This window comes from Mya arenaria, chromosome 10, assembly GCF_026914265.1.
Source record: "Mya arenaria isolate MELC-2E11 chromosome 10, ASM2691426v1".
NCBI classification, from domain to species: Eukaryota; Metazoa; Mollusca; class Bivalvia; order Myida; family Myidae; genus Mya; species Mya arenaria.
In genome coordinates this window covers 44,928,215-44,947,958 of record NC_069131.1, presented here as the reverse complement: position 1 = coordinate 44,947,958, position 19,744 = coordinate 44,928,215, and the positions used below count along the sequence as shown (strand labels likewise).

The following is a 19,744-nucleotide window of genomic DNA, read 5'->3' as shown; positions in this document are numbered from 1 at the left end:
CTTAAACCGTTACTAAAGGTTTAAGGATTACGGACCCTAATGAATCGGTAAATATCGGGTAATGTCGGTAAATATCGTAGTTAACACAAATGCCTTCTCGCCTTCTTTCAACCTTCGCCGTAATACCTATTTTTAGTATAATTTTGTCACGTGAAAGGGTATTTTCCACTGTGACGTCATTATTTCAGATAATCCAACATGGTGGCAGGCATACGCGACAGTCGTGGTTGTTGGACTAAAAAAGCAAATACAATAAATTACGCAAAACCTGAGAGAATTATTGTTGAACATAATTATGCAACAGACAGTTTTGTTCAAAGTGGTGATTCAACTCAACGGATTTAAATCACTGAAAATCACAATAAACGGTGGAAAATTGGGTGGCGAATTGTGGAACTAGGCGTTCTTTTAGAAAAGGCCTTGGTGGATATTTGCTGTAAACAGGTAAATATAAAACTGAGTGGTTTGTTTGATGTTTACATAAATTGCTCTGTTTTACTTGTTTTATCTACTCAAACTTTATTATTTACAAAATAAATATATCAAGTAAAAAGTGGCAGACATGAATAATTTCTGAATCACCTATTGCTATTAGGCCTACCTTTGTTTATGCACAATCTGTGTGTCAAAGTATAGAAATGTACAAAAATTTGATAGCAAATGTGAAGGGGCCTTAGCTTAGTCGGTAGTGTAGAGCTGTGGAACTGTAATTCAAAAGTCCCGGGCTCAAGTCCTGGTCAGCATGCACATTTTTCTCAACTTTAATGACCTTGTGAAATGTGTGACCACTAGTGATTAGCTCATCTGTCTTCAGTTTGTCACCTTGGTTACATATCTTATCAACATTTATGACCTATGGCATAAAACCTAATACAATAGATAATTAATTATATTTACTCATTTCCAGCTATGATTGACAATGTTGGTGGACCAACAAAGGTCAACAACATGCTTTCAACCCTCAACATACAACATTGGCTAAATAATAAGCTGAAAAAAATGGAACGTAGGGCAGGAGAAGCTGTTGAGTCAGTGACATCAAAATCAACAAAACAAGCTGCTCAAGATGCTTTCCATATGTACATACAATAAGTATGAAATGGATGACATAAGCATATAAACAAATGATTCTGCATGATCTCAAATTTGTGAATGAAAGAATACTGAATGTCTTAGGCATTTGCAAAGAACTGTAGTGTGAATTGAAGATGCACGTTTATTGGTAACACAACCAGCCTATATAATACTTTTACATATTTGTATCAACCAACTAACCATGATTCAATAACTGACGTTTTCTTTTTGTTCAGTGATACTGCTGAAGAAGAGACAAAGAAAGCTACAGAGTCAATATTTATTACATTGCCTTTAACTGTTCTGTGGTAAGAGGTGAAAAGGCATAATATTTAATGAGTTTTTCTTAAATTGTTGTTTTATATTTCAGGATGGTACTCAAAACTGACATGCAAGACAATGACTGGTCAGATGTTGAGGAGAAGCCATCAAGTCAACATGAGCCATCAAGTCTACATGAGCCACCAAGTCAACATGAGCCATCAAGTCTACATGAGCCATTAAGTCTACATGTGCCATCAAGTCTACATGAGCCACCAAGTCAACATGAGCCATCAAGTCTACATGAGCCACCAAGTCAACATGAGCCATCAAGTCTACATGAGCCATCAAGTCTACATGTGCCATCAAGTCTACATGAGCCACCAAGTCTACATGAGCCACCAAGTCTACATGAGCCACCAAGTCAACATGAGCCATCAAGTCTACATGAGCCATCAAGTCTACATGAGCCACCAAGTCAACATGAGCCATCAAGTCTACATGTGCCATCAAGTCAACATGAGCCATCAAGTCTACATGTGCCATCAAGTCAACAGAAGAAACCATCAACTTATAATGCTAAAAATCTGGGTACATTACAAGCTCTTGTTGCCTGTGGTGTGTGCAAATTGGCCATGGCTGAGAACATTGCTAGTTCTGGCCTGAACTTGAATAGTCTCAAGAAAATATTTTTCTAACAGGGGGAAGATGGTAGGCCCAACACATTTACTTGTAAGAACTCTGAAGGACAGCCGCATGTTACTAATACAAAAAGAGTGCTAGAAAGAGTGATACAAAAGTTTGTTGAATATTTTGAAAAATAATGTGGTAATCATGTGATAACATTTTTTTGTGAAGTATGATACTGTTTGTTGATAAAACGTCAATTTCTATTAGACGTTTGTGAAGTTTATGATTCTTAACTACAAATAGCTGCTACAAACATTTAATTTAAGTAAACATTTTTCAGAATTATAAATTTGTAATAATAATTTTTGAAAGGTTATATTGCCTTGTAGAAATGCTTGTTTGCTATATAAACCTCCTCTAGTGGCTTGGGTCATTTATACTAGGCCATATAACCTTTCAAAAATCTTTATAATAGTAATTTAGTCTTTGTTCAATGTGTTATCCATTTGTCTATATCATACTATATGTGCAGTGTTCAATGTAACTGCCAAATGTGTGTGACAGTATTTCTGATGTCAAATGTTCTATTGTTATTTCCCATTTCGCACAACACTTGTAAAATTTAATTATTTAACAATTTCCTGGTTAAATCTATTTCAAAAGTGTTTTTAATAGTTCAATAAAGTTTTGGACAAATCTTAGATCACTTATAATGTTGTCCTTACTCTAACATACATCTAAAATTCAAGATGTTGATTATAATTCAAATTCAACTTATTTCCAACTAATTTCGGATAATTTAAAAACTGACACCTATTTTGTTGAGCAAGCCATAAAATGAGTTAGCCGTGGTAAAATATCCTGTAATTTGGTCATTAGTTTTCTTGAATATTGTGGATAATTAATACCAATTCTATTTTCATTGAACTGAAACTGATTTCTTTTAAAAATTAGAAAATAGTAGCACATGATATTAGTTTTCGGACAAAATAGGCATTGTCGGAGCTCCCTTTGAAGCACTTATGATGCTAAAAAATAACAAAGATGAACATATTTCAGCTTTTAGATTTTTATTTTCATTAGAGTGATGAAAGTTCACTATAAAACATATATTTGGATATTCTTCAGTAATAATTATGAAAAATAGACATGGTTTTGTAACATAGGTATCCTCTTTATTTTCTGCATTTTCCGAGGTTGGGGGGTACCCTATTCAAATATGAATATCTCAAGTTGACCATGGTAAAAAGTGTTTTAAATCTGGAAATAGGTTGCTTTAATAATGTATATTTGAATAAGATAAGTTTCCATTAAATTGTTGATAGTGCCCATTTGGGTCCGTAATCCTTAAGAAAAAATGCGTAAAACATCAATTTTTGAACTTAAATATAAAAATATGCGATCTAATGTTTTGCAAGCAGTCTTATATAACTGGTTGCCATGGAATTTCTCAAAAATTGGCTCATTTCAAGACAAAAACTAAAAATCTTGTCGAAACCTTCAATCTGTGAGAGTGCAGCTTTAAGTTTATTAACTGCAAGTGGGGTATAAATTTGGCTAGATATAAATATTTCAGCTAACTCAGTTATGGTTTGAAACCTCTCATTGTGAATAATCCAACTATAAGCATATTTCAACAAATGTGTTTTATTTAGGGTCTACAGTCATGAAGGTTACCATCCGACTACAGTCATGAAGATGTCTGTCCTGTCTACAGACATATAGGTGTCCATCCTGTCTACAGTCATATAGGTGTCAGTCCTGTCTACAGTCATGAAGGTGTCAGTCCTGTCTACAGTCATGAAGGTGTCTGTCCTGTCTACAGTCATATATGTGTCTGTCCTGTCTACAGTCATGAAGATGTCTGTCCTGTCTACAGTCATGAATATGACTGTCCTGTCTACAGTGATATAGGTGTCTGTCATGTCTACAGTCATATAAGTGTTCGTCCTGTCTACAGTCATATAGGTGTCCCTTCTGTCAACAGTCATGAAGATGTCTGTCCTGTCTACAGTCATGAAGATGTCCGTCCTGTCTACAGTCATATAGGTGTCCGTCCTGTCTACAGTCATGAAGATGTCTGTCCTGTCTACAGTCATGTCCTGTCTACAGTCATGAAGATGTCTGTCCTGTCTACAGTCATATAGGTGTCAGTCCTGTCTACAGTCATATAGATGTATGTCCTGTCTACAGTCATGAAGATGTCTGTCCTGTCTACTGTCATATATAGGTGTCTATCCTGTCTACAGTCATATAGGTGTCCATCCTGTCTACAGTCATGAAGATGTCTGTCCTGTCTATAGTCATGAAGATGTCTGTCCTGTCTACAGTCATATAGGTGTCAGTCCTGTCTACTGTCATATAGGTGTCCGTCCTGTCTACAGTCATGAAGATGTCTGTCCTGTCTACAGTCATGAAGATGTCTGTCCTGTCTACAGTCATATAGGTGTCTGTCCTGTCTACTGTCATATAGGTGTCCGTCCTGTCTACAGTCATGAAGATGTCTGTCCTGTCTACAGTCATGAAGATGTCTGTCCTGTCTACAGTCATATAGATGTCCGTCCTGTCTACAGTCATATAGGTGTCCGTCCTGTCTACAGTCATATAGGTGTCTGTCCTGTCTACAGTCATGAAGATGTCTGTCCTGTCTACAGTCATGAAGATATCTGTCCTGTCTACAGTCATATAGATGTCTGTCCTGTCTACAGTCATATAGATATCTGTCCTGTCTACAGTCATGAAGATGTCAGTCCTGTCTACAGTCATATAGGTGTCTGTCCTGTCTACAGTCATATAGGTGTCTGTCCTGTCTACAGTCATATAGGTGTCTGTCCTGTCTACAGTCATGAAGATGTCTGTCCTGTCTACTGTCATATAGGTGTCCGTCCTGTCTACAGTCATATAGGTGTCTGTCCTGTCTACAGTCATGAAGATGTCTGTCCTGTCTACAGTCATATAGATGTCCGTCCTGTCTACAGTCATATAGGTGTCCGTCCTGTCTACAGTCATATAGGTGTCTTTCCTGTCTACAGTCATGAAGATGTCTGTCCTGTCTACAGTCATGAAGATGTCTGTCCTGTCTACAGTCATATAGATGTCCGTGTCTGTCCTGTCTACAGTCATGAAGATATCTGTCCTGTCTACAGTCATGAAGATGTCAGTCCTGTCTACAGTCATATAGGTGTCTGTCCTGTCTACAGTCATGAAGATGTCTGTCCTGTCTACAGTCATATAGGTTTCTGTCCTGTCTACAGTCATGAAGATGTCAGTCCTGTCTACAGTCATATAGGTGTCTGTCCTGTCTACAGTCATGAAGATGTCTGTCCTGTCTACAGTCATATAGGTTTCTGTCCTGTCTACAGTCATATAGATGTCTGTCCTGTCTATAGTCATGAAGATGTCTGTCCTGTCTACAGTCATATAGATGTCCATCCTGTCTACAGTCATATAGGTGTCTGTCCTGTCTACAGTCATGAAGATGTCTCTCCTGTCTACAGTCATATAGGTGTCTGTCCTGTCTACAGTCATGAAGATGTCTGTCCTGTCTACAGTCATGGAGATGTCTGTCTTGTCTACAGTCATATAGGTGTCTGTCCTGTCTACAGTCATGAAGATGTCTGTCCTGTCTACAGTCATATAGGTGTCTGTCCTGTCTACAGTCATGAAGATGTCTGTCCTGTCTACTGTCATATATAGGTGTCTATCCTGTCTACAGGAATATATAGGTGTCTGTCCTGTCTACAGTCATGAAGATGTCTGTCCTGTCTACATTCATCTATAGGTGTCAGTCCTGTCTACAGTCATAAAGATGTCTGGCCTGTCTACCGTCATATAGGTATCTGGTCTGTCTACAGTTATGAAGGTGTCTGTCCTGTCTACAGTCATATTAGTTTCTGTGAAGTTAAAACAAAAAATTGTAGAAAGGCCATTGTGAAAAGTACTTAAAAAATGTTTGTATTTCATAACACACCTCCTTTAGTGAATGCAGCAGCAGATACTGTCTCTTAGGTTGACTCTCTATCTCACGCAGTACAAATGGCAGGAACCGTGTCAGGTTGCCCACACTCACATTGCCTGCAATCACAACACACAGCAGTTTGATAAGCAAGTTTCTATCATCATAATTTACCAGAAGGAACACCAACTGTTTTTGTGTGGATTTTTTCCCAGTAAACTTTAGAGGCATAACTCTCTTATTAAGAAGCCAGACTAATATATATTCTATACATGTGCATATAGTCAGACAACATGAACATTTTTTGTAACATGTAGTGACCTTGATTCTAAGGGCCCCAAACACAAACCCATGGAAGTCCTCCATAAACTCTTTATACATATCAAGTTTGGTCACAGTATGTCAACCATAATTGAAACAGTAATTTAATTTTTAGTAACAGTGACCAAAAGGCAATCCATGAAAGCTCTGCATAAACTTGTCCTACATACCAAGTTTGGTCACACTATGTCAACCCTACTTAAGTTATTCAGTAATAACCATATTTCTATTTATAGCAACAGTGACCTTGACCTAGACCATTACTCTCGGGCCCAAAACCCATTCCCATAAAAGGTCTCCATAAACTCTTCATATATACCAAGTTTGGTCCCTTTATGTCAAACCTAGCTAAAATTATTCAATAGTCATAAGGTGACTTTGACGCTGCCCTCCCACCAGCCCGCCGAACAATGACGCAAGTCATTCAAATAACTTTATGAAAATGTGGTTTAGAATATAAAAATGTGCCTTTCAAAACAAAAATAATAAAAATATAAAAATAATAATTCAAGGGCCATAATTTGTATTTAGGGTTAAAATGGAGTTATGTTTTTTGCTGTAAGGTGGTCGTCAATAATTCTGCAATGTATTAAGTCAACTGAATAAAGGGTATAAAAGTTTTTTTTATTACGGTCCCAACTTGCCCTTAAGACTTAAATCTGCCATAATTTTTTTACCTAAGTCAATCAGCGGCCATAACTTGTAATAAGGATAATATGGAGTTAAGTAACCTCACTGTGTGATGGTCCTGAACAATTGTGTGAAGTATTCAGTCAATTGAATGAAGGGTATAAAAGTTATTAATAAATATCCCAACCTGCCCTAAAACTTTAACCTAAGTTCCATAGTCAATCAGGGGCCATAATTTGTAAAAAAGATAATATTGAGTTATCTAACCTCATTATGTGATGGCCCTGAACAACTGTGTGAAGTATTAAGTCAATTAAATCAAGGGTATTGGACTTAAAAGTGAAAATCTCAACTTGCCCTTAAACTTTAACCTGCCCTAAAACATTAACCTAAGTCAATCAGGGGCCATAACTTGTATAAAGGATAATATGGAGTTATGTAACCTCATTGTGGGATGGTACTGAACAACTGTGTGAAGTATTAAGTCAATTGAACAAAGGGTATAGAAGTTATTAATAAATATCCCAACCTGCCCTAAAACTTTAACCCAAGTTCCTTAGTCAATCAGGGGCCATAATTTGTATTAAGGATAATATGGAGTTATCTAACCTCATTATATGATGGCCCTGAACAACTGTGTGAAGTATTAAGTCAATTTGGACTTATAGTTGAAAATCCCAACTTGCCCTAAAACTTTAACTGGATGCCGACGCTGGGGCGAGTAGTATAGCCCTCCTTATTCTTCGAATAGACGAGCTAAGAATAATACAATATCCTGATTTTTGATCACTTTAATAAATAAATTTTGAAGACTGAGGTTGACCTGTTCAGATTTTTAAGCTAGAGCTTGTATAAATTAAACTTTTCTAATCATGAGACAGTTGCTCAATTGTTGGGTTTTGAAAAAAACAATTCCCCTCTCTGTCAAAAACTTTCATAGGCTTTATCTCTGTAAATATTAAATCAGAAATAATTTGGCTATAGCAAATTAATAAAAGAGTAACAGAAAGATCACATAAACTAAGAAGGGCAGACAATGGTTATACCTAGGGCATATGATGCAGCTGCCTTGACTTCCTCATTCTGTGAAGAGAAGGCGTCTAGAATCACATTTTGTATCTCTCCCTGGCCACTCAGGTCCCTGGAAACATTGAACACTTGTTAATTCTAATAAACAAGAGGACTGCCAGCGGGTGCTCGTCTAATTTTATCCTTTTACATTTTATTTATTTCATATTGCACATTTAATAGTAAACAGGTATTACAAAGTTTAAAAGTGATAGCTTTGATAGTTTCCATGTTCGTGACCTAAAGACAAAACTTAACCAACACCTCCGATGACGACAATCAAGTGACGACAATAGCTCGTCCTTTTTTTCAAAAATCAGACGAGCTAAAAATATTTGTTTAAGGTTTCCTGACCTACCATATTCTTTGGCACCAGACCCCAGTGTTTTTTTCTGACCATTGTTTCTCTTCTATTGGGTAGGTTATTGCTCCCGAAACGTAAATCAATGTACTGTTAAGACTGACCCTCACCAAATTGTGATAGTTATATGTGTTATATGCAGCTCTCTTTTACTTTTGTTAAATTGTGCATGTACATCACAAAGATAATTTTCACATGAAACAAACAAAAAGATCAACAAAATCAGAATTACTGATCATGAGAAGACTTACAAGTGTTTTCCCACCTCTCCTAGTGCCAGGAGAGAAAACAGACGAATGGACTCTGTTGATTTTGGATTCTGAAATGTTAACATAGCCACACATCACTAACAGCAATCCTTCATTCCTCTCAAGATTTTAAAACTGTATAAATTTGACCCTGTAGAACCTGTTCAAAGCTTATGTTACTTGTTGAACATTTGTCATTGCGAAATTAAAACAAAGCTTACCTTTACAACAGATTTTTACAAAAGATACAAGTGGCTTAATATCTGGAAATGTGTTCACCGGACACAGTTGTCCCAATATGCCGCATTTTTCACAAAAGCAAGGGCCATTCCTTTGTCCATTCTCAATAAATGTGCATCAGAATTACGAGTTCCACAACTTAATCACATCAAACACATTCCTGAAAGATCTCATGAGTATATGACTAATAATTTTGAAGTTATAATTTTGCTAATTCAAGGGCCAAAACTCTGGTTGAACTATGTGCGGTGGGTAACAAAACCCCGGATGCATAACTTCATCTCTTGAATACCATTTCATGAAGGTTAAATGACTCTAGGTGAAATCAATTGTAGTTTTGATCGACACCAGTCTAAAAATGTCAATTTTGCTTATCAAGCGCCATAATTCTTGATATGTTATGTGAAGTGGAAAAAAAAAAACCCAGGTGCACAACATTATCTCCTTAACAACATTCCCCTAAGTTTCATGACTCGATGTGAAATACGGTAGTTTGGGAGTTTACATCACACAATTCCAAAAATGCCATATTTTGCTAATTCAAAGGCCAAATCTGTGGTTTTACCGAGTGCAGTGGGAAACAACTACTTAATCAGCCCCAAAACATACCCCTAAGCTATCTTGACTCTAGGTAAATTAAATTTAACGTTTTGAGAGACATAAGTCCAGAAATGCAAATTTTGGCAAATTCAAGGGCCATAACGCTAGTTTTACTAAGAGAAGCCAGAAACGAAACCCCAAATGCACAGCTTCATCGCCCATTAAATTCCCCAAAAGTTTCATCAGTCTAGGTAATTAAGATTTGGGAGTTTCAAGCGACAGAAGACCAGAAATGGCAATTTTTGCTAATTCAAGGGCCGTTGCTCTGGTTTTACTACTGTCATAAGAACAGCCTGCTTGACTATTGCAAAGTTTTGGTGAAACATGCATGGATCACTGTACAGTTAGATTACATGCAAAACCTTAACCAGAATTCTGAGTGAAATGATAAAGTGGCAAAATTTGCATTATTTGCAAGAGAGTTATCATACTTGATTGTTTAAAGTTTTAATCCAATTCATCAAGTAAATGCTGAGTTAAACATTGAAGGGGCAAACTTTAAATTTAATGCAAGAAAGAGTTATCTTTGGATGGTTAAGAGCCCTCACTTTAAGTTTCAATGCAATACATGATGCATTTGCAAAGATATTGACTTAAATGTGCTTACATGCAAAACCTTAACCAGAATTTTTAAATTGAATAAAAAAGGGCCATTATTTGCACTATGTACAAAATACAGTTATCTAACTTGCTATTTCAAGTAGGTTGGATGATTGAATACCATTGTATAAAGTCTCAATACAACTGTGAAATCATTAATGCTCGGGGGGCATTAATGTTCGTGGTTTTCGTGGGTTGGGTGATCCACGAATTCAAGATCCCACGAAATATAGACCCTTTATTCACTTTTTTCAATTACCATGTTATGTACATACTCTAGTTTATTCGTTACAAAGGCCGCAGTATACAGCGTAAATATCAGTCTCACTGTATATCTTACTATCATTGTTTTGTTAATATATTATATCTGCCTTTAACAAATAATAAACCAAATCAATTAAAGTGTTTTTATGAACCAAATGACAGAAGCACTTGCTTAAACGTGTGCTGTTCATTGAAAATATCCAGGTTTACAAGATGCATGGGTGAAAGTTGGAAATTTTGAAAAACCTAAAATATTTTGTTGGGGGCCACAGGGCCCCCGGTGGGTCCAGGGCAAAGCCTTGGCAGGGGGTCCAGGGGGACGGAGGCCCCCGGAAGCTCCTGAGATTTAAGAATTTTAAGGGTATAAAATGCCATTCCAGAGTATAAATTGACTATGAAATACAAATGAAGCCTGTCTTAAATTACTTAAATGTATGGCTAAAAAGTATTTTCTACACTCTTAAAAAGAAAAAAAATATTAATACAAGAAAATGATACCATTAATGAATTTTATTCCTAAACTGATTCGTTTGGTAGAAAATGAATCAACAAGCCTAAATTGTACATATTGGTTTTTACACATGATAATTGCCAAATGATTACGATCCGCAGAGTGATTTCCCTTTCTATCACCGTTTTTGTCAACCTCAGACAAACATTCCCACCTCCACTCTTTTTTTTTCTTCCTTTTCTAAGTCCTTCGTATTATAACCCGCTCGCAAAAACTTCATTTTCAGAACTATTTTGTTTGATCAACAATCGTCTGCATTAAATGACAGTTGCTAATAATAACAATGTCGGCCATCTTTATGTGCGGTCCATAAGTAATAAAAGACACGCTATTTCATTGGAGGGCAAAATCGAGTAAGCCAATCAAAAGTATCCTTTCACACGAATGACGTATAGGGTTTTCCGCGACCTCTTTTGTTGGAATTACGATTCGGCGATTCTTAATGAATGTGGATCGCATAACGAGTCTGTTTGGCCGTAATCGAACAAAAGATCGGCTATCTCCGTAAATGATATAAAAACGCGCACTTGCTCAAGCAGGTACCTGCTGGATCGCAAAAATGGAGGTTGTGAAATTGGACTTATTGTTGACCTCTGCCAAATATGGTCGAAATTCGGAGGAGGAGTTGGGTCATACTCCCTAACCCCCCTTTGAAAATCTCAACGGATTTACACGATTTGGAAAAATGACCCCTCTGGATCAGGAAAAACCGGAAATCCGGCATACACCGGAAAACTTTCACCCATGAAGATGTGAGTAATGAGTGTCGGTACTCGATTTTGTTCTTTAATGAAATAATTAATCAATAACATTGGAGGTTACTGAGCACCAAACGTGACAATGTACAAAACAACGCGTTCAATATATTTATTAAAAATAATCGTGTGAATAAATATTGAAATGATGTGATATGATACTCAAAAGTGATTGAATTTGTAAACATCTGCTATCTTTTGGGATAGTTTACTCAAATATATGCACCTTCTCAGTGTTTTCACAGTTTGCAAAATTCTTAATTGGATTTCAATGGCTTCGCCTTTCTGTATTTATGATCAGGGTACATCTTTTTTTATGACCTTAATTTCCAATTAAATAGAAAATTGTCACGGGTATATGCACTAATTGGCATGTCGTACCACTTTAGCGAGTGTCATAAAGCGAGTGACAAAGAAGAAGGAAATCCCGGACCAGCGCGTGGAGATTATGGAGACATTTGCAGTTTCGATTTTTTTTTTCAAAAATGAAAAACCACGAATTCAAGTACCCATGAAATTGTAATTTTTCGGCAAACCATGAAATTTCAAGCCAACGAATATTAATGATTTCACAGTACATCAAATAGTCGTTGAGATATAAATCTATGAGAGCTAAGCTACATGTAAACCTTATCCAGAAGTATCTAAGTGAAATAATAGAGGACAATAATTTGCATTATATGCAAGATAGTTATCTAACTTGGTTAATCAAGTAGGTTGTAAAGCTGAGAACACATGCTATGTTTCAATGCAATACATGATGTATTTGCTGAAATAATGACTTAAATGTGCTTACATGTAAAACCTTAACCAGAATTTCTATGTTGAATAATAAAGGGCAATTATTTGCATTATATGCAAGATAGTTTTCTAACTTGATTAATAAAGTAGGCTGGATAGCTGGGAACACATTTCTAAAGTTTCAATGCAATACATGATGTTTTTGCTGAAATAATGACTTAAATGTGCTAACATGCAAAACCTTAACCAAGGTGTGTCGCCAATGCAAGGGTAAGTAGTATAGCACTCCTTATTCTTTGAATAGTCAGTCTAAAAATGGCATTATTCCCATTGAGGAATATAAGATACAAGTGGCATATAGCATATAGAGATAGCTACAAAATTCCTATTGAAAAAATACAAAATACAACAAGATATAAATGGTAAAAATATTAGCTACATTATTCCCATTGAAGAATGTAATCATTGCCACAATGGTTGTGGTGTTGTTTTCTTTTATTTGCTTACTCATGACATTACTGTATGGACTGTGTTCCAATAATTTTAAGATGAAGGTTTAAATCTACCTTGACATCACTAATAAACTGGTTGACAACATTTGTGGCCTCGCTTGGAGACATGACAGTTAGCGCTGCCACACATTTCGCTATGGAGTGGAACGCCTGAAATGAAACACAATAATCTAAACCAGTGTAAAGATATGGTGTACACTTCATCAGTAGTGGGACTGTAAACATGCATATTGTTAAGATAAACTTCACCATTGTTAAACCTTTAGTTATTTACAACAAGAAGAAAACTGCCTGAAAAAAACATGCATCTATGTTTTATTGTTTTTTTGTACTTGCATACTTTTAATATCAATTGTCTTAAAATTCACTGTCCTGCAAACAAAGAAAATGGTATAAGACATGAAATACATTTGTATGTTTTATCTGGCCGTTGATATATTATTTATAATGATTAATGATGATATATTTCAGCTTCTAATTTGTGCCATAATAAATAAATCTTTTTCTTTTTACAACCAAAGCCTCGATAGGAGATCAATGAAAATCATAGACAGAATCATATACCTTTGAAAGTCCATACACCTAGAAAAATCAACATTCAGTGTATTTATTTGATTATTTACTCAAATCATTGTAGTTTATTTTTAGCACTTGAAGATAATATTTATTTGCTTGACTTGTGAAATTTTTAGATATCCAGGTCTCACCAGTCCATTTTTGGCAGAAATTTGGTTTGAACTGAAGGCGGATAAAAATCGGAATAGTAGGAATAGTAGCACATATTTTAAACACACAATTTTCTCCTTTTTTATAACCAAGTGAATGTAAAACTATTTTTTTCTCTGGGCTTTGTAGATAGAGCAAAAGAACATTAAGCATGATTTACCTGTTTGTGTATGGAGAAAGGGGTTGAATGACTGACAGGGTTATAAATGGGCTTGATCAGCATCTGAAATACATTCCCAACATTACATGTCACATCTAGTCTATTGAGCATTATTTACATGCATTATTGTCATTTCTTAAAAATCATGTCTTACTGACCAATACAAACTTGATGATTCAAACTCTAGGTGTTGATAAACAAGAAGAGTACCACATAGCCGTTGTCCGTGCTTGTTTATTCAGTCATTAAAGGGTAATTACCCAATGTTGATTAAAGCCAGCCTTTCAAAGCCTTGTTGTACATGTGTGTATTGTCCCTGGCAAGTTGGGAACCAAGTTTTATTTAAATACCTGACAGAGTTTATGACTTATGGTCAAGGTTAAACAATTTGCACAGATAAGCTACTGTAAATCTACATACTTGGCAGCTTTTAGACACACATGCATTTTCTACATTCTACAATTACTCAACTCTGTCCACAAAAAATGTTAACAAATGCCACTGCCAGCAGATATACAGTACAATTTATCATCTACATCTATAAACAACATTCAAATCTTGAATGTTAATCTTTTCTCACTTACCTGTGATTATAAATTGAACAAGATAATGATTTAACCAGAGAAAACTCTCAATTACATTGGTGCCAGATGATTGCAAAGATTAAGTTTGCAATAAATCAACTAACATTAATTCCCATCAAACTCCTACCTGTAATAAGTCCTTAAATCCTAGCTTAGGCAGGCCAACTATAGCCTGGAAGAATTCCAGCATGGCCATTAGGGCCCCACCCTGGAGAAGAGGTGACTGCATCAGAACAAGTATCTGGGGTAAAATCTCTCCAGGCACCAGAGACATAGAGCTCTTGTGCATCTTCGATATGCTGGTCAGAAGGTTAAGGGTTAACTGAAAAGTGGAACACATATCACTTAAGATCGAGTATACATCCCCCCTGGAGTTATGTATAAGCTTATATAAATGGGCACAGAAGATCGAGTATACATCCCACCTGGAGTAATGTAGTTATGTATAAGCTTATATAAATGGGCACAGAAGATCGAGTATACATCCCCCCTGGAGTTATGTATAAGCTTATATAAATGGGCACAGAAGATCGAGTATACATCCCCCCTGGAGTAATGTAGTTATGTATAAGCTTATATAAATGGGCACAGAAGATCGAGTATACATCCCCCCTGGAGTTATGTATTAGCTTATATAAATGGGCACAGAAGATCGAGTATACATCCCACCTGGAGTAATGTAGTTATGTATTAGCTTATATAAATGGGCACAGAAGATCGAGTATACATCCCCCCTGGAGTTATGTATTAGCTTATATAAATGGGCACAGAAGATCGAGTATACATCCCCCCTGGAGTTATGTATTAGCTTATATAAATGGGCACAGAAGATCGAGTATACATCCCCCCTGGAGTAATGTAGTTATGTATAAGCTTATATAAATGGGCACAGAAGATCGAGTATACATCCCCCCTGGAGTTATGTATTAGCTTATATAAATGGGCACAGAAGATCGAGTATACATCCCCCCTGGAGTAATGTAGTTATGTATTAGCTTATATAAATGGGCACAGAAGATCGAGTATACATCCCACCTGGAGTAATGTAGTTATGTATAAGCTTATATAAATGGGCACAGAAGATCGAGTATACATCCCCCCTGGAGTTATGTATAAGCTTATATAAATGGGCACAGAAGATCGAGTATACATCCCCCCTGGAGTTATGTAGTTATGTATTAGCTTATATAAATGGGCACAGAAGATCGAGTATACATCCCCCCTGGAGTTATGTATAAGCTTATATAAATGGGCACAGAAGATCGAGTCTACATCCCACCTGGAGTAATGTAGTTATGTATTAGCTTATATAAATGGGCACAGAAGATCGAGTATACATACCCCCTGGAGTTATGTATTAGCTTATATAAATGGGCACAGAAGATCGAGTATACATCCCCCCTGGAGTTATGTAGTTATGTATTAGCTTATATAAATGGGCACAGAAGATCGAGTATACATCCCCCCTGGAGTTATGTAGTTATGTATTAGCTTATATAAATGGGCACAGAAGATCGAGTATAATCCCACCTGGAGTTATGTATAAGCTTATATAAATGGGCACAGAAGATCGAGTATACATCCCCCCTGGAGTTATGTATTAGCTTATATAAATGGGCACAGAAGATCGAGTATACATCCCCCCTGGAGTAATGTAGTTATGTATTAGCTTATATAAATGGGCACAGAAGATCGAGTATACATCCCCCCTGGAGTAATGTAGTTATGTATTAGCTTATATAAATGGGCACAGAAGATCGAGTATACATCCCCCCTGGAGTTATGTATTAGCTTATATAAATGGGCACAGAAGATCGAGTATACATCCCACCTGGAGTAATGTAGTTATGTATTAGCTTATATAAATGGGCACAGAAGATCGAGTATACATCCCCCCTGGAGTAATGTAGTTATGTATTAGCTTATATAAATGGGCACAGAAGATCGAGTATACATCCCCCCTGGAGTTATGTAGTTATGTATTAGCTTATATAAATGGGCACAGAAGATCGAGTATACATCCCCCCTGGAGTAATGTAGTTATGTATTAGCTTATATAAATGGGCACAGAAGATCGAGTATACATCCCACCTGGAGTAATGTAGTTATGTATTAGCTTATATAAATGGGCACAGAAGATAGAGTATACATCCCCCCTGGAGTTATGTATTAGCTTATATAAATGGGCACAGAAGATCGAGTATACATCCCCCCTGGAGTAATGCAGTTATGTATTAGCTTATATAAATGGGCACAGAAGATCGAGTATACATCCCCCCTGGAGTTATGTAGTTATGTATTAGCTTATATAAATGGGCACAGAAGATCGAGTATACATCCCCCCTGGAGTAATGTAGTTATGTATTAGCTTATATAAATGGGCACAGAAGATCGAGTATACATCCCACCTGGAGTTATGTATTAGCTTATATAAATGGGCACAGAAGATCGAGTATACATCCCACCTGGAGTTATGTATAAGCTTATATAAATGGCCACAGAAGATCGAGTATACATCCCACCTGGAGTTATGTATTAGCTTATATAAATGGGCACAGAAGATCGAGTATACATCCCCCCCTGGAGTAATGTAGCTATGTATTAGCTTATATAAATGGGCACAGAAGATCGAGTATACATCCCCCCTGGAGTAATGTAGTTATGTATTAGCTTATATAAATGGGCACAGAAGATCGAGTATACATCCCACCTGGAGTAATGTAGTTATGTATTAGCTTATATAAATGGGCACAGAAGATCGAGTATACATCCCCCTTGGAGTAATGTAGTTATGTATTAGCTTATATAAATGGGCACGGAAGATCGAGTATACATCCCACCTGGAGTAATGTAGTTATGTATTAGCTTATATAAATGGGCACAGAAGATCGAGTATACATCCCCCCTGGAGTTATGTATTAGCTTATATAAATGGGCACAGAAGATCGAGTATACATCCCCCCTGGAGTTATGTATTAGCTTATATAAATGGGCACAGAAGATCGAGTATACGTCCCACCTGGAGTAATGTATTAGCTTATATAAATTAATATAGAGTAAGAATCCACTCTGTAGATATGTATTAGTAATGTATTAGCTTATATAAATGCAAGGGCTTTAGAGAGGGGGTGACATTAATAACATCAGTGATATTGACTTTGCAATTTTTTTTAGCAAATTGTAAATGCACTGTCAACCAGCAAGTATTAAGCCCCTTTTCCAGCGGTCAAATCATTGCATTAAGCAATTCCGATTGTCTGGTCGCTAGTTGAAAGCAATATTGAAATCACAGAACATTTTACAATGCTGTTTCCAATGTCAAAATATTGAGACTAGGCATTCATGTCATCCAAATTAAAGCAGGAGAAGTAATGACCAATCAGAGTGACTTCCACATTGTCTTGGAAAATCATGTTCGTTTTTATGACTGACAAGTATTCATTGATGTTGATCTGATCAGTAACCATGGCAATTATTTAAACAAGAAATGTTTGTCAAACATTATGCCCCCCCTGAGCGCCATGTTGTCAGGATTATATGGACAATTGAATGAAATATGCATGGACCAAAATGACAGCTGATTTGTCACTGACATTGGATGCCGTTGAGACAGTTTTAAGATTATGACCATTCAAAGTGTGAGGATAGAGTGTTATGACCATGACCTTTGACTCTATGACCTCAAAATCAATAGGAGTCATCAGCTGGTCACCAAAAAATCTAAATGTCAAGTTTGAGGGCCATGGGTGCAGGCATTGACAAGTTATCACACAGACAAGCTTTTTTCGCTTAAGTTCACTGTGAGCGTGACCTTTGACCGGATGACCCTTAAAATCATAAGGGGTCAACTCCAAGTCAAGTTTGAGGGCCATGGGTGCAGGCATTGTTGAGTTATCACTCGAAACATTTTCACATTCAAGGTCACTGTGAACTTGACCTTTGACCTAATGACTCCTAAAATCAATAAGGGTCATCTCATGGTCAGACCCAACTTCCATGTCAAGTTTGATGATCATATGTTCAGGCATTGTTGAGATATCACTGGGAGAAGATTTGTTAACTTTTTTGCGTTAAAGGTTACTGTGACCTTGACCTTGGTCCGATGACCCCCAAAGTCAAGAGGGGTCATCTACTCGTCAGGCCCAACCTTCATGTCAAGTTTGATGACCAATATCCAGGAATTGTCAAGTTTGCTTTCAAGGTCACTGTGACCTTGACCTTTGACCCCTAAAATCAATAGGGGTCATCTACTGGTCAAGCCCAACCTCCACTTCAAGTTTGAGGTCCATGGGTGCAGGCATAGTTGAGTTATCACTTGGACAACCTTTTATTATTCAAGGTCACTGTTACCTTGCCCTTTGGCCCAATGACCCCTAAATCAATAGGGGCCATCTACTAGTCAGGCCCAACCTCCAAGTCAAGTTTGAGGGCCATGGGTGCAGGCATTGTCGAGTTATCACTCGGACAACCTTTTACCATTCAAGGTCACTGTGACCTTGACCTTTGGCCCAATGACCCCTAAATCAATAGGGGCTATCTACTGGTCAGGCCCAACCTCCATGTCAAGTTTGAGGGCCATGGGTGCAGGCATTGTTGAGTTATCACTTGGACAAGCTTTAAAATTATTTTACCATTAAAAGTCACTGTGACCTTGACCTTTGACCCGATGAGCCCTAAAATCAATAGGGGTCATCTACTGGTCAGGCTCAACCTTCATGTCAAGTTTGATGATCATACGTCCAGGAATTGTTGAGTTATCACTCGGACAAGCTTTGGTCTACCGACCGACAGACATGTGCAAAGCAATATACCCCCCTTCTTTAAAAGGGGGCATAATAAGAGGCTTAAAATTAAGATTTAAGTTGATGTTACTAAATATTGTTTGATACATTGCGACAGGTAAAAAAATGCTTGATAGGTAAAATTTTGGTGTTTACCTGTCGCAATGTCCTGTGAAGAAAACAAAATTCACTTTGTATGTATTGAAGTTAAATTGATTGTTTTCATCTTGTTTGAGTTTTTTCCAGATGAAAATTAGGTCTATTATACAGTTGATCTGTATAAAACAATGGAAATAGTATTTTTTAGTTAAGTTTTTGAAACTACTTTAAGTACTCATATAAATATAAAATAGTAAAGTGCCGGTTTAAGAATCACAATTGACGTTGCATACTCAAATATGTGTATACATGTGACGTAGCAATTACACATTTAATATAAGCCCTGATGAGCTACACGCGAATCCGGTCGACTTATTAAAGAAAAGAATGCCCATGTGATGTTACTTTTTTATTTGATTATATATATATAAAAATATATATCTTATATATGAAATCTCAATATAGTTGTTACTGTACATTTCATTTCTCCCAAAAGTCTCCCCACTTCTCCCTAATTTGGCTGGAGGGACAAGTCACTTCTAACAAAACAATCACCCTAGCTGAGACCCCTGAATGTGTTCCTAGTAGGTTTATATAAATTCAAACACTCTATTTATTATATT

At 36.7% G+C, this 19,744-nt stretch overlaps 1 protein-coding gene across 1 annotated transcript in view; it reads right to left on the bottom strand.

Annotated features, from left to right (window-relative positions):
- LOC128205466 (cullin-associated NEDD8-dissociated protein 1-like) overlaps positions 1-19,744 on the bottom strand; it is a 107,029-nt gene that overhangs the window by 5,380 nt on the left and 81,905 nt on the right. Inside the window, exons 19-24 of the mRNA XM_052907116.1 lie at positions 14,369-14,563; positions 13,658-13,720; positions 12,826-12,921; positions 8,552-8,619; positions 7,918-8,012; positions 5,936-6,039 (exon numbers count right to left, since the gene is read on the bottom strand). Of these exons, the coding sequence (XP_052763076.1) occupies positions 5,936-6,039; positions 7,918-8,012; positions 8,552-8,619; positions 12,826-12,921; positions 13,658-13,720; positions 14,369-14,563 (621 nt within the window). The remainder of the gene's footprint in view (positions 1-5,935; positions 6,040-7,917; positions 8,013-8,551; positions 8,620-12,825; positions 12,922-13,657; positions 13,721-14,368; positions 14,564-19,744) is intronic.